Here is a 15,065-nt window from a genome sequence, read left to right as displayed (position 1 = left end):
TCATGATCCTGGAGTCCCGGGATCGAGTCCCACATCGGGCTCCCTGCTCAGCGGGGGGTCTGCTTCCCCCTCTGCCCTCTCCCTCTCGTGCTCTCTGTCTCTCATTCTCTCTCTCTCAAATAAATAAATAAAATCTTTAAAAAAAAAAAAAAAGGACATACATAGTTTTGTAATTACGATTCTAAAATTCAGGAGTCAAATGACTTCGGTTTCGATTTCATCTCGACTTTTACTAGCTCTTTGGGATAGTTTAACCTCTCTAAATCCCAGTCACCTAAACTATAAAATGGGGTTAATAATAACATGCCCCTCATAGGGTTATTGTGAAACTGAATCAGACAGTCTATACAAAGCATATCAAAGCATCTGGCATGTAGCATTTTCTCAGTAAATGTTATATTAAAATCATAGCAAAGGCAATCATTATTTCTAAAGATTTATTTATTTTGAGAGAGTGCATGCAAGTGGTGGGGAGGGGTAAAGGGAGGGGGACAGAGATAGTCTCCAGCAGACTCCCTGCTGAGTGCAGAGCCCGACAACACGGGGCTCCATCTCAGGACCCATGAAATCATGACCCGAACCGAAACCAAGAGTCGGACACTCAACTGACTGAGCCACCCAGGCCTCCTGGCAATTATTTTTTACACTTAATTGAATTCATTTACTAAAATGAATTTTTAAGAAATAAATTCTGTAAGTATTTTTATATAAGATATCAGTTACTTGTTAGTTGTGTCTTTCTTTAAACATCGTGGAAATTCATTGTTCACAAATCTTTGAATAATCATTGCTACGCTGAAAATGAAGCCTACAATTTCATAGGAATACATACTTTAAAGTAAGAATCACCTGGACCTGGGACTGCGTCCTGACTGCACTGTTATATTCCACTCATAAATTTGAGAACTTTTTTTTTTATAATCAGCTTTATTGAGGTATAATTTACAAACAATAAAATTCACAACTTTCATGCTTACAGTTTGATGTGTTTTGGCAAAAGTATACAGTAGTGTTAGTACAGCCATTGTCCCAGTATAAAACATTACCATCTTTGTGTATCTTCCCTCTCCAAAGCTCCATTTGCTCACCCGCAAAATGGGGATAAAACGTAGCAACCCAAGAGGGCTATAAACACAGGGGCTAATATATAAACTGCCTTGCACAGGGAAGACATTGCTAGTGTTGTTATCATACTCATCAGTTTTTCATCTTATTTTCTAGCTTCTGAAAGTTCTGCTGAAGACAGTGAGCAGGAGGATGAGACCGGTGCTCAAGACATAGATAACAATGGCAAAGAAGACTCTAAGATTGATCATTTGACCCACACCAGAAATGATCTTCTTGCAAAAGAGGAACAGAACAGTTCGTCTTTGCTAGAAGAAAACAAAGTCCATGCAGATTTGGCAATATCCAAACCAGTGTCAAAATCTCCAGAAAGATTAAGAAAAGATATGGAAGGATTATCTGAAGATACTGATTATGAAGAAGAAGATGAAATCACAAAAAAGAGAAAGGATGTTAAGAAGGACACCACAGAGAAGTCTTCAAAGCCACAAGTAAAACGTGGTAAAAGAAGGTATTGCAATACAGAGGAGTGTTTAAAAACCGGATCACCTGGCAAAAAGGAAGATAAGCCCAAGAACAAAGAATCACTTTGCATAGAGAACAGTAGCAACAGCTCTTCAGATGAAGAGGAAGAAGAAAAATCAAAAACAAAGATGACACCAACTAAGAAATATAACGGTTTGGAGGAAAAGAGAAAATCTCTACGGACAACTGGTTTCTATTCAGGATTTTCAGAGGTGGCAGAAAAAAGGATAAAACTTTTAAATAACTCTGACGAAAGACTTCAGAACAGCAGAGCTAAAGATCGAAAAGACGTCTGGTCAAGCATTCAGGGACAATGGCCTAAAAAAACACTGAAGGAGCTTTTTTCTGACTCTGACACGGAGGCGGCAGCCTCCCCGCCCCATCCTGCCCCAGAAGAGGGGCCGGCGGAGGGGTCCCTGCAGACTGTGGCCGAGGAGGAGAGCTGCTCCCCCAGTGCCGAGCTCGAAACACCGCCTCCAGCCGGTGTTGATAGTAAACCTGCTGAGGAAAAGCCCGTGGAGGTCAGTGACAAAAAAGCAGAATTTCCGAGTAGTGGCAGCAATTCTGTGCTCAATACCCCTCCTACTACACCTGAATCGCCTTCCTCAGTCACTGTAACAGAAGCCGGTCGGCAGCAGTCCTCTGTGACGGTATCAGAACCGCTGGCTCCGAACCAAGAGGAGGTTCGAAGTATCAAGAGCGAAACGGATAGCACAATTGAGGTGGATAGTGTCGCGGGGGAGCTCCAAGACCTCCAGTCCGAAGGGAACAGCTCACCGGCCGGCTTTGACGCAAGCGTGAGCTCCAGCAGTAGTCATCAGCCAGAGCCGGAACAGCCTGACAAAGGTGAGGAGCAAGCACACGCTGCCCTTCTTGCCTTTCCAAGGGCTTCACGGTGTCTCTCGGTAGAACGTGAGGTGTCTAAGTGAAGTACTTGTGTGAACATGGTAAAGGTGGAAAATTGAAGGGTAATTTAAGCAATGCACAGTGAATGAATTGAACAGCTTGATGAGGACTTAATGTCCTTTGCTTGAGCTGTCTGTTATATTTCACAGTGGAGCAGAACACAGGCTAGAAATGCACCCAGGCCCAAACCCAAACCTTTTTGAAAATTCATTATACACTGGTTGACTGTATGGCATGAGCAGCTTGAATATATCTCTGTAACGTTGTTTTTGCGATTGTAATGTGCAGTTTCTCACAAACATTTTGATTTATTGACAGACCCCTCCACCCTTAACCAAATACTGTATGTAGGGGTTTGGAGCAACCAACTGTCCAGGCACTGCTTTCCTCAGACAACCGTGTCAAACTGATTTGCAAGCCTGACTAACTTGTGTGAGTTTGTAAAGGAATTTGATGCTTTCTTAGATGCATAGCTTCCAAATTGAAGGACCAATGTGTATGTTAATGACCTACAGTAATACTTTTTTGATTTTCCGTGCAGTTGTTTAAAGTGGAAATTCAAATTAGTACTTCCCAAAAGTATTAGTGCCTTTTGGCTTTGCCATAGCTATACTTCTGTCATCATTTTTCTTATAAACCATTTCATTCAGGTGTCCTCAAATGAATATAATATACGCTGACACTTGGCTTTGAAACATACTTTTCCATTATAAAGATACGATATGTGTTTTATATAACATACAGTTTTTATTATGCTAGCCTGATGTTTTTAGCTGAACTGAAGGAGATGTGATAGAGTTCAAATGAATTAATTCCAAGTTTTCTCATACAAATAGTTTCTCCTTTTTTTCTTTTTTCAGCTTTACTGAGATATAATTGATGTAATATTGTCACACAAATCTTGACTTAAAACATTTCTTTTTAAAAAACAAATATTAAGTGAAAAATACAGTTGCGATTCAATTGGGATCTTCATTGCGTTTTTACATTCATACAGCTATAGTATGTGTGCCATGGAGAAAAGATGCAAGAGCTTGTCTTCTGATAGACTAAGTTAGCACTGCCCTTTAGAATCTTAATCTTGACCAGGTTAAAAAGTTTTCAACTTGAGAAGTACTCCCAAATTTAGGATAACAGAGGCCATCTGCTTTATCAATAGTTTTTTAGAATTGATCTCTCTTTAGAAATAAATTCTTAAGCACTCATTTCATATGGCCTCATTTTAAGAACTTTATTTCTTGGGGCGCCTGGGTGGCTCAGTTGGTTGAGCGACTGCCTTTGGCTCAGGTCATGATCCTGGAGTCCCGGGATCGAGTCCCACATCGGGCTCCCTGCTCGGCAGGGAGTCTGCTTCTCCCTCTGACCCTCCCCCCTCTCATGTGCTCTCTCTCATTCTCTCTCAAATAAATAAATAAAATCTTTAAAAAAAAAAAAAAGAACTTTATTTCTTAAAATTCACATTATATCAAAAGTAAAAATGTAAATTTTACAATTTAGATTTAGGATTTCTCTCCAATTAGCTTACATTAAGCTTTTTATTTCTTGCAGCTGAGAGCTTCAGAATTAATACTCTTTTAGGGAGAAATCTGGCAATTTTTAAGACTCTGTGCTTCAATATAGTCCTTATCTTAATCACCTTCTTTATGTTTCATTTAAGTTGTTATTTTAAAATGGCATTAGGAAAAGTGATCAGTAAGGTGTAATTAAAAAACTGTCTAGGAAGTTGCAAACAAAATAGTTAATAGCCTATTCCATTTTTGACCAAGGAAGCCATGTCTTCTGTGCTCAAGACTGATTTTACCATTGGTAACAGGACTAAGAAATATTTCTTAGTGGAAACATGACAATTTTTTTTATCATATTTATATCATGTCATTATAGTATCTGACATTGTACTGAATAGAGATGAGACTTTCTTAATGTCTGAAGAAGTCTGGTAGATGACACATATAATTTAGAAATACACAGAAACACAGCAGATGCTGAGGACCAAGTTAATAGTATAGAAAAATGTACTGAAACTACCGTTTGAAGTAGTGGTCAAGTCATGGGCATCAAGGAAGGTCTTAGTGAAGATGTAGGACATAGGCTAGTCTTTGAAGAAAAGGGAGACATTTATGATGTTTCGGGATAATTTCCTACCAAGAAGATGAAAAGTTTCTTAGAATTACTATGCTGGATTTGTAAATGGTGTATGCATTAACCAGTGCCTTGGCAGTGAAGTCATTGTTGGAATAAATAAATTGATAAAATAACTAAGTGTGAATTACTACTAAAATTTATCCCGTTAATATGATACCATTTTAAAATTATATTGATAACATTATATCAATATTTTTACCTGTAATTAAATCTTAATATTTATTTTGGTTTTATTGAATTTTAACAAATTTCAGTTTTTATTTTCAGCATTTACCTGTTTTTGAATTACTAGACTCATAAACTCCCAGTACTAAGTTGAGAACTATTTTTAGTTTATATCTGATTTTTCTAAGAAGGATGTGCATACTTTGCTTTTTTAAAACTCTAACTTTTATTACGTGCAGTAATTCAGTGCATTAATGATAATTTATTCTAAAAATTACAGTAATTTCTACGATAATTTATAAATCTCATAAAGAACATGCATGGTTTCGGAATTGTTCTATGCTTCTAAAATGTGGAATTAATTTATACCTAGGAAAGTTTGATTTTATTTTGTGTTACTTAATAATTTCTTTCCCATCGTAGTCTGTACAGGTCAGAAAAGAGGGAAGGAATCTCAGGGAGGAGGAAGTTCATCAAAAAAGCAGAAGCGAAGCCATAAAGCAACAGTGGTAAACAACAAAAAAAAGGGAAAAGGCAGTAAGTGTGAAACCTCTCATTATTTAAATATAAAAATAATGGCGGATATTTTTTTTTCCCCCCATTAAGAAAAGGGTATTCAGGATATGGGATAGTTAAATATTTTGATTTTGTCTCTGCCCTCAAAAAAGTCACACAGAAGTCTTCTGATCCTAGGTAAATTCTAGGATTAAGCAGTTTGGTGTTGATATTCAGCAGTGGTATTGATTGCTGATGAATGATCAGGTAATCCTTTTTAGATTAATAGCCAGTATAATATAAGCTCAACATCTTTGTTAGTTTTATGTCCCATAGTTCTTTCCACTTGTCATTTATATGTGCCATATATAATTGAAAATGCTTCAATTATATATTATTTTTATTACAATGAAATTGATTGCTTTGTAACTCTTCAAGGCAAAATCAGACTGGAAGAGAAGAATCAAGATAGCTTTAGAGCTGTAATTCCGACAGCTCCCGTCTATTACTTTTATCTTTGGTACCCCAAACTATGTGTCCCAAGAGCAGCTATATACAATACTAAAGATTTAACTTTAGTAATGGCTGTTTGTTGACCAACAGGAATTTATATACTGTATTTCTCCTGAGAGCTGCACATTTTATCTCTCTTTTGTAGACAAAGTAAGAAGCAGAAAATATGTAAAGAATTTTTTTTCAGGTGCCCCACACTGACCTCCTGCTGCTCTTCCAGGAGACTCCTGCCACCTCCACTGCCTGACCTTTGCTATCGGCCGGCTTGGCTGCACTTCAGTGCAGAAAAGGGTTATGCGGCCAGCTCCCCGAGGTTCTGCTGAGCCCATATGACTTCCAGGCGGTGAATATGGCGTCCCTCGGGGCCCCGGGCGGCTGTGCTCAGCAAGGCCATGAAAGCCAGGCTGAGGCAGACCACTGCATCAGAGTGGGGCCAAGCCTTGGGTGGCTTAGCTAGGAGTTGCCAGGGGTTCCAGAGCAGCAGTGGTGGGATTGGGAGGGGATTCGTTTAAGATGTGTGGAAAGGAGTTTCTCCATTCTCCAAACACCACAGTGGGAGGAGTTGCTCTGTACCTTTTCTATCTAAATACTTTTCAGGCTTTGAGAGCCTAACTGTGCTTTTTTGGGGGGTAGCTCTTGTTAAATAAAGAATAAATACATGCCAAATTGATCACCAATTACTTGGAATAACCGATAGGATATTGAAAGTGTTACTACACAGTGATACTTTTGTCTACAAGACTTTACCATTTAAATGACATTTCCTAAGAGGGCTCATCTTCAACAAGTCAGTTAATGTATTCCTACAATTTCGAGGTACAGCAGTTAAATTTGATTGTATTCTATAACTGTTCTGTAGCAGTTATAGTTAATTGTATTCTCCCATTTTAATGATTGGGCTAAAGGCTTGGTAAATCAGATGAGGAAACCATTTTCTGAGAATAATTTAGTAAAGTGGAACCAACTCATGGAATCTCAGATAATACTTTGTATCCAGAAAGCGGTAATTCATGGAAATATCAATCCCATCACCTATTCACATGGTAAACTGGCAAGGTTAAGCCTTTTTATTGAAGGACTGAGGCTTTACTCAGCAGAGGCAGATGTACGTAGTTCTTACATAGATTTGTGAAATCTTCATGCCGAATATATTTACCAGAGTTGAACTGATGGTTTATTTTAGTCAACAAGCTACGATGTAGGAGTTACTTGAGGAGAAAATCATTGTACACATCGAAGTTTAGAGTTTGGGAACCCAAAGTATTTTTTATTGAATTTCATGATTATCTATCATTGTTTGCTTGTGGCCAGAGGAGTAGGGAAAGTGTTACGTGAACATGATCTGTATACAACCTAAAATATTAAATTTAAGTTCTTATAATGAGTCATTTAAAAAAAATGCTGTATAATAGTAACAGAATAAAGAGCCATTCAAATATGTAATTATGATACATTTGACAGTCTACCAGGTATAATGGAAGATTAGTTTGAATGTTTTTTTTTTTTTAAATATTATTGGCAATTCAGGTAAGAATTTTTTGGTTTTGTTTTTGTTTCCCTTGACTGAGATGCTGCTGTATCTGTACATGATGACTTTCCAGGTCTTTAGGCAGGGTCTATAAAGCAAGGTATTTACTTTAGTAATGAATTCATGTGGTTAATTTTAAATTGTTTACTAAAATCGGTGACAAATTTTTTGTTACTTTTCTGTTTACTAATGCTTTTCTTTTTATTTTTCTTTCAGCAAACAGTAGTGATAGTGAAGAACTTTCTGCTGGGGAAAGTGTAACTAAGACTCAGCCAGTCAAATCAGTTTCCACTGGAATGAAATCTCACAGTACCAAATCTCCTGCAAGGACACAGTCCCCAGGAAAATGTGGAAAGAATGGAGATAAGGATCCTGATCTCAAGGAACCCAGTAATCGATTACCCAAAGTTTACAAATGGAGTTTTCAGATGTGTAAGTGACATTTAGTAAACTGACAGTTAAGAGGAAGAAACTTCAGCCTGGTAACTCTTGAGGCTAATAACCCTGAAAAAGAGGCTGTAACCAAACTTGACACATCGTAACCAACTGCAGTGTAGAGAGCTTAGTTGGATCTTGATTTGAATGAACAAGTTCCTAAAAGAAAAATTTCAAGGCAATTCAGGCAAATACCAACATTAACTAGATATTTATGACAGGATGTTAGACATTTGAGACAAGATTTGCCATGAATTGCTAATCACTGAAGCTGGATGATGGTATGTGGGACTGCATTATTATTCTGTGTACTTTTGTTTATATGAGAAGTCTCCATAATAAAGACTTTTTGAAAAAGATTACCCCAGAGTTTCTCACATATGGAGATATTCTTAGGAAATTGAAAACTGCTTTTTAGATTTAGCTAAAATTTTCCTACAATTTAAAAGTTATACATAAAAAAAATGTTATACGTACTCATAAAAATCTAAAAAGAGGACAAAAGAGAAAAATTTATCCACAGCCCCGACATTCAAAACTATATTATGATTTTTACATTTTGGTGTCTTTCTAGTCTTATTTCTAAGTATGATTTTTAGTGATACTGTATATGAATGTTGAGTTTTTAGCATACGTGTTTAGGTCTTAAGGTTTTTAATTCTGCACATTCATTCATTCAACGGATACCATACGTGTATTATATACCAGTCATATATAGGCATAGCTTTGCTTTGCTTTGCTTGCTTGCTTTCCTTTTTTTTAAGATTTTTAAGTAATCTGTACACCCAATGTGGGGCTTGAAACCACTACCCGAGATCAAGAGTAGCTTGCTCAACTGACTAAGCCAGCCAGGCGCTCCTATATAGGCATAGCTTTTTATGTTCTAGGCTAGGAAAAAAAAAATCTCAGGGAAACAAATACCCACAAGCCTTATTTTTAGTTTATTTGAACTTTTTCTACAACCCTACTATATGCTTTCTTTTATGTACTACAGTTTTGTTCAAAAATACATATTGATGAAAGTTTTAAATTCACAGCGGACCTGGAAAATATGACAAGTGCTGAACGTATCACAATTCTTCAAGAAAAACTTCAGGAAATCAGAAAACATTATCTGTCATTAAAATCTGAAGTAGCTTCCATTGATCGGAGGAGAAAGCGTTTAAAGAAGAAAGAGAGAGAAAGTAAGTATTGATCTTACTTAAAAAGCAGTTTATGACTGCATTTAGACTCATGTGAGTTTATGTCTATGTATCTTCGGGCAAGTTCTTTAATTGCTCTGCCTTATTTTCCTCATCTATAAAATGGAAAAAGTTTAAAGAAAAACAATTATCTCAAATCACAATGTTCACTTTCGTGGAGTTTACAATCTGCCTTAAAAAAAAAAAAATGAGGTTTTGGATCGTGAAGAGCACTGTGAAGAGAATGATGTTAAGGCAGGGATTGGATGGGCTGTGTTAGATTACCAGTGGTCAAGACATTTTCATTGAGACCTGAATGACCAGAGGAAGTTAAATCTGAGGGAAAAGAGTTCTCTTAGTCTGCCAGGGCTGCCATTAACAAAGTATCCCAGACTGGAGTCTTTTTTTTTTTTTTAAAGATTTTATTTATTTATTTGAGACAGAGAGCCTGAGAGGGAGGAGGGTCAGAGGGAGAAGCAGACTCCCTGCCGAGCAGGGAGCCCGATGCGGGACTCGATCCCGGGACTCCAGGATCACGACCTGAGCCGAAGGCAGTCGCTTAACCAACTGAGCCACCCAGATGCCCCCCCAGACTGGAGTCTTAAACAACAGGAAATATATTGCTTATCTCCAAATACTGTCACAATGGAAGTTAGGGCTCCAACAGAGAAATTTAGAGAGACACAATTCAGTCCATAAGAGTCCTGGGCATAGAGAACAGCACGTATTCCCTAAGATAGAGTTTCTTAAACTTGGAACTATTGACATTTTAGGCCAGATAATTCTTTGCTGTGGGGGGCTGTTCTGTGCACTGTAGAATGGGTTAGCAGCATCCTTCATCCCTGGCCTCCCAACCCCTGGATGCCGCCCCCCCCACCCCCAACCTCAGGACAACCAAAAATGTCTCCAGACGTTTTTCAAATATCCTCTAGGGGGCAAAATCTCCCCAGATTGAGAACAGCTGCTCCAAGGAGGGGAGATACACTTGGTGCCTTTCAGGAGCAGAAAGAAAACCACTGTGGTGAAAGTGATAGAGACGGAAGTTAGGTAAGCAGAAGCATAGAGACGGAAGTTAGGTAAGCAGAAGCCAAATCATGTGGGGCCTTGTAGGGAAGGATGAAGGGTTCAGATTTTATTCTAAGTGAGATGGACAGCTATTTGAAAGTTTTAAACAGAATGAAAGTGACCTTTTCAAGAGCATTTACGTGAGCTGTGGAGATGGAGAAGCTGGATTAAAGCTGATTAAGTGGAGGAAGGGGTAGGGAAGCAGAGGAGGTAGAGAAGGTGACCCTAGGAGAAAGGGAACCCTAGGAAAATCTCAGGTTTTATAGTTTTGTAGTGAATGCAGAAAGCGGACATTAGGGGTGGGGGGAGGGAACAGTGTCATTTCTTTTTTTTTTAAGATTTTATTTATTTATTTGAGAGAGAGAATGAGAGACAGAGAGCACGAGAGGGGGGAGGGTCAGAGGGAGAAGCAGACCCCCTGCCGAGCAGGGAGCCCGATGCGGGACTCGATCCCGGAACTCCAGGATCATGACCTGAGCCGAAGGCAGTCGCTTAACCAACTGAGCCACCCAGGTGCCCCGACAGTGTCATTATGATTTTGCCTCCCCAACCCTCCTCTTTTGACACTGCTCCCATTCTCAGAAGCACGTTGATTTTCATTTTCTTTTTCTTCAGAGGAATGTTCTTCCTTCCCTCTCTTGCTGTTGTGATAAGTCCTATAACTCTCTCCACCTTTTGTCTAGGCTTTTTAATTTATGCACTGGCTGAAAGTCTGGGTTATGGAGTAATTTGAAAAGAAATTAAATGTTAATATATAGAAAGTATATACAGAAACATTCTGTCAAAGGAGGGGGATCATCAGGGTTCTATTTGATATATAACCATCTAAAAATAATTAAAAATCAATTATAATAAGCATACTATTTAAAGAGCTCCTTACTCTTAAAGTCATCCAAGCCTTTTTAGAGTGTTTTTTATGTAGTAAGAGGTCTATCCAGAAACTGCTCCTGTAAAACAGTGTTTCGTATATGTGGTCACCACAGATTCTCTATAGCAAGTGATTCTGATAAGTGGATGCTTTCTCTGGGGAGTTAGCATTAAAAGTCAGTTCCTAAATACTATTGAAGTATCAGTAGGAAGGGGCACCTGGGTGGCTCAGTCAGTTAAGTGTCTGCCTTCAGCTCAGCTTATGATTCCAGGGTCCTGAGATCTAACCCCACGTCGGGCTCCCTGCCCAGTGGAGAGCCTGCTTCTCCCTCTCCCTATGCCCTCCCATCCCCACGCTCGTGCTCTCTCTCTCTTGCTCTTTCTCAAATAAATTTAAAAAAAATATCAGTAGGAAAATGACTATCCTAGTTGTCAAAGAAAAGCCAAATATGATACTGTTCCTAGCCCCCCCTCCCAAAATGTATAACTGAAACCAGTGCTAGGAAAATAGAGTGAAATTCATATACATTGCTGGAAGCATTGGCACAATTATTTTGGAAAACAGTTTGACTATATATTTGGAGAACTAGCTAATTCGAGTTCTAAAATAGGTCTCAAGGAAAAATAGTAACCATAAAGAAGTTTGTTGTAATATTTATAATAACAGATAGAAATTATTTAAATTGTGATACATTACACTGAAGAAAAAGTAGACATTTAAAATTTTATTTAAGGGCGCCTGGGTGGCTCAGTCGTTAAGCGCCTGCCTTCAGCTCAGATCATGATCTCTAGGTCCTGGGATCCAGCCCCACATCTGGCTTCCTGCTCAGCAGGGAGTCTGCTTCTCTCTCTCTCTCTCTCTCTCTCCCCTCCTCTGCCCCTCCCCACCGATTGTTTCTCTCTTTCTCTTTCTCTCTCTCTGTCTCTCAAATAAATAAAATCTTAAAAGAAAATAGAAAAGGAAAAGAGGTATTTGTATATGTATGGCTATGGAACAGTCTCATAAGATAGTTAACTGTTAAAAAAAAAAATCAAGAGTCAAACACTATACTGTGATGCTTCCACTTGTTTTTTTAAAGTAGAGTTGTAGCTACACATGTTAAATATGCATATCGTATCTCTAGCTTTGGAGATAACATTCCTCCAGAACAGGGGTTGGAAACATGTTCTGTAGAGGCAGATGATAAATATTTTGGGCTTTGTTGGCCAAGTGGTCTCTTTAGAACAACTTGACCCTGCCATTGTAGGTGTGAAATCTACCATAGGCAAGATGTAAGTACGTGGGCATGGCTGTGTTCCGATAAATTTTTCTTAACAGAAGCAGGTGTGCCAGATTTGGCCTGGGGGCAGTAATTTGCCAGCCCCTATTCTAGAGTTTTAAAGACTATGAAGCAACTGGTAACAATGGGGAAGCGTTATTTGGGGGACTTAGGAGGGTTTTTGATCAGAAGATTTGCTTTTCCACCTTATATTCCTGTAAAGAAGGAATTTCTTTTACCTTGTGCATGTATTCCTTAAAACTTTTTTTTTTTTTTCCAAATACTGATTGATAGCAAGGAGAGAATTTCCCTGAGGAAAATAAGAAATGTGTCATTTGCTTTGTAAATGAAATGCAGGAAAATGCAGATCAGTTAGCCCTCCATTCTCATCACCATTTAAATTCCTAAGAAACTCCCAACACAGGAAGATGCAGGAATTAGGAGGGAAGCGGTTCTGGGTGGATTACAGATTTTTCCTATTGGATTCAAAGCTCTTTTTGACATTTGTTTCTGTTGTTACAGAAAGTCGATTCTCAGTTTTATTTCCATGTCTTAATAGACTGGGCCCATGATTTTTTTTTCTTCCTAATTGATCCATGCAGGAGCAGCATTCCCTGATCTGTCCTTTTTCATTAACTCTGTAGTTTGGCATGGTCTAGCTACTTGAGATACACTAGTTTTTCCTCTCTTTACATTATGGTATTGTGACATACAGACCACTCTTGTTGTCAGCTAAATGATTTTAGACAACAGAATTTTAGTTGAGAGGACTGCTGTTTTCTTTCTTTCTATTGTTGTATATACGTTTATTAAGCCTTTGGTTTGGTCTTCCCTTTCTTCAGGTGCTGCTACATCCTCATCCTCTTCTTCCCCTTCATCCAGTTCCATAACAGCTGCTGTTATGTTAACTTTAGCTGAACCGTCAATGTCCAGCGCATCACAAAATGGAATGTCAGTTGAGTGCAGGTGACAGCAGGACTTGCTAAAGCACTTTGCACTTAATGGCTGTTGAGGGCCACGTCTTTTTTTATACTGCACAGTGGCACAAAAAAAAAATCAGACAAGCACTATTTTATATTTAAAAATTGTTTCTTGACAAGCTGACTTGGCACTTAAGTGCACTTTTTTTATGAAGAAAAAGTACAATGAACTGCTTTTCCTCAAGCAATAATTGTTTCCAACTTGTCTGGGAATTGTGTGTCTGGTAACTTGAAGGCCTTCCACTGTGGCAAATGGAGGCTTTTCACTGCCTGTAGAGACAATACAGTAAGCATAGTTAATTCGGTGGGCCAGAACATGTTAAGATAACTTACTGTATATGTATTCCCTTGTATTTTGTTAAAGCTGGAACATTTGATATTTTTCCATTTATTTATGAAAAAATATGAACCTATTTTCATTTGTACGAGCTAATTGTTTTTTAAAGCAAGTCACCTTAGGGTGGCTTTAATTGTATAAGTCAAGCACATGTAATAAATTCAAAACCTGCAGTTAACAGGATATTAGACATCAATCCTGGTAACCAAATATTAAAGATTCTCTTTAAAAAAGACTGAATATGTTTACAGGTTTGAATTAGGCTAAAAGGTCTTGCAGTGGCTTTTCATGCCCCTTCAAATTGGAATGGAACTACTGTACTTTGCCATTTTTCTATAAATCAGTATTTTTTTTTAATTTTGATATAATACATTGTGTGAAAAAAGAAAATGGCTAATAAACTGTATTAAATCTTAAACAATGTATAAAGATTGTACTTAGCCAGTTCAAAGTGTATATTTATTCATAATGAATTATAACAGTTATATTTTTGTGTTTTCTTGTAAATGTTTCTTTTTCCTTAAATACAGATAATTCATTTGTATTGCTTATTTTATTATGAGCTACAACAAGAGGATTTCAGGAACAAGTAAACTGTATTAGTATGGTTCAAGGTTGTTGATATGAACTGTCTCAAAAGGATGGTTGTTATTTTAAGTATAAATAGCTAATCGGGGTGGTAGGCCTATAAAAATTAAATGCCTTGTATAAAATCCAAAATGAACGCAAAATTGTTTTCACTTGTATTGACTTTATGTTGTATGATTCCAATCTCTGTTCTGTTTGGCACTTGTATTTAATTCTACACCTTTGTAAGACATTTGTATATTGCGATGTGTTCATTCAAGCTATTTAATACCTGGCACTGTTAATACACAGTACTTTACTGTACAGACTGTTTTACCGTTTTAATTGTAGTTCTGTGTACTTTTTTTGGATGGGGCTGGCATGTTTTGTTTTCTGGCAATACGACATGTGAGAATTTCGAAGCGTTTTGTTGTAGATGCTAACGTGTCAGAATCCTTTACATTCAACTTTTCTAAGAAAAGCATTTTCAGTCTTGTAGTGTGTGCTTACAGTAACTAATTTTGTTGAAAATGGTTTCAAGTTATTCAAATTTGTACAGGACTGTAAAGATTTGTTGACAGCAAAACGTTGAAGAAAAAGCTTATAGAATAAAAGCTATAAAGTATATATTAGGATCTGCAAACAATGAAGAATTATGTAATATATTGTACAAATATAAGCAAAGGCTCTGAAATAAAATGCCATAGTTTGTGAATCCTTGATTTTGTTTCTAAAAGATTAAGTAATTTTAGTTCATTTCTGTATATGATGACTGACTGAAACATACATCTCCAGCCTGTATTATCAGAAGGGGTTTAATTGACATACCAAAGAAGGGAAATATTATACCTATAAAAATTAAAAAGTCCATTAATCAGACACAGGATTTAGTAGGTATTTTTTATCTTTGTATGTACACTATAGACTATTTTGCTTGAGTCTGAACGTGAATATTTATGACTTGGAGGTTTGGCTAAAGAAAAAAAAATATTTTCTTTAACATGTGGAACCATTACCAGCAGCTTTTTTAATTTT

General features: G+C 37.5%; 1 protein-coding gene across 4 annotated transcripts in view; it reads left to right on the top strand.

The window, feature by feature from the left end:
- Positions 1-14,750, top strand: part of ARID4B (AT-rich interaction domain 4B) — a 145,875-nt gene extending 131,125 nt beyond the window's left edge. For all 4 annotated transcript variants that reach the window (XM_035008490.1, XM_035008491.1, XM_035008489.1 and 1 more), the window contains 5 exons: positions 1,222-2,436; positions 5,227-5,340; positions 7,556-7,771; positions 8,812-8,958; positions 12,989-14,750. In XM_035008490.1, the coding sequence (XP_034864381.1) occupies positions 1,222-2,436; positions 5,227-5,340; positions 7,556-7,771; positions 8,812-8,958; positions 12,989-13,116 (1,820 nt within the window). In that variant the 3' untranslated portion in view covers positions 13,117-14,750. The remainder of the gene's footprint in view (positions 1-1,221; positions 2,437-5,226; positions 5,341-7,555; positions 7,772-8,811; positions 8,959-12,988) is intronic.
- Positions 14,751-15,065: the final 315 nt, after the last annotated feature.

The sequence above is a fragment of the Mirounga leonina genome, unplaced genomic scaffold (genome assembly GCF_011800145.1).
Source record: "Mirounga leonina isolate KUSES-001 unplaced genomic scaffold, KU_Mleo_1.0 Mir_152, whole genome shotgun sequence".
Taxonomy (NCBI): Eukaryota; Metazoa; Chordata; class Mammalia; order Carnivora; family Phocidae; genus Mirounga; species Mirounga leonina.
The sequence above is the reverse complement of the archived record's forward strand: the minus strand, read 5'-3'. Positions and strand labels throughout refer to the sequence as shown.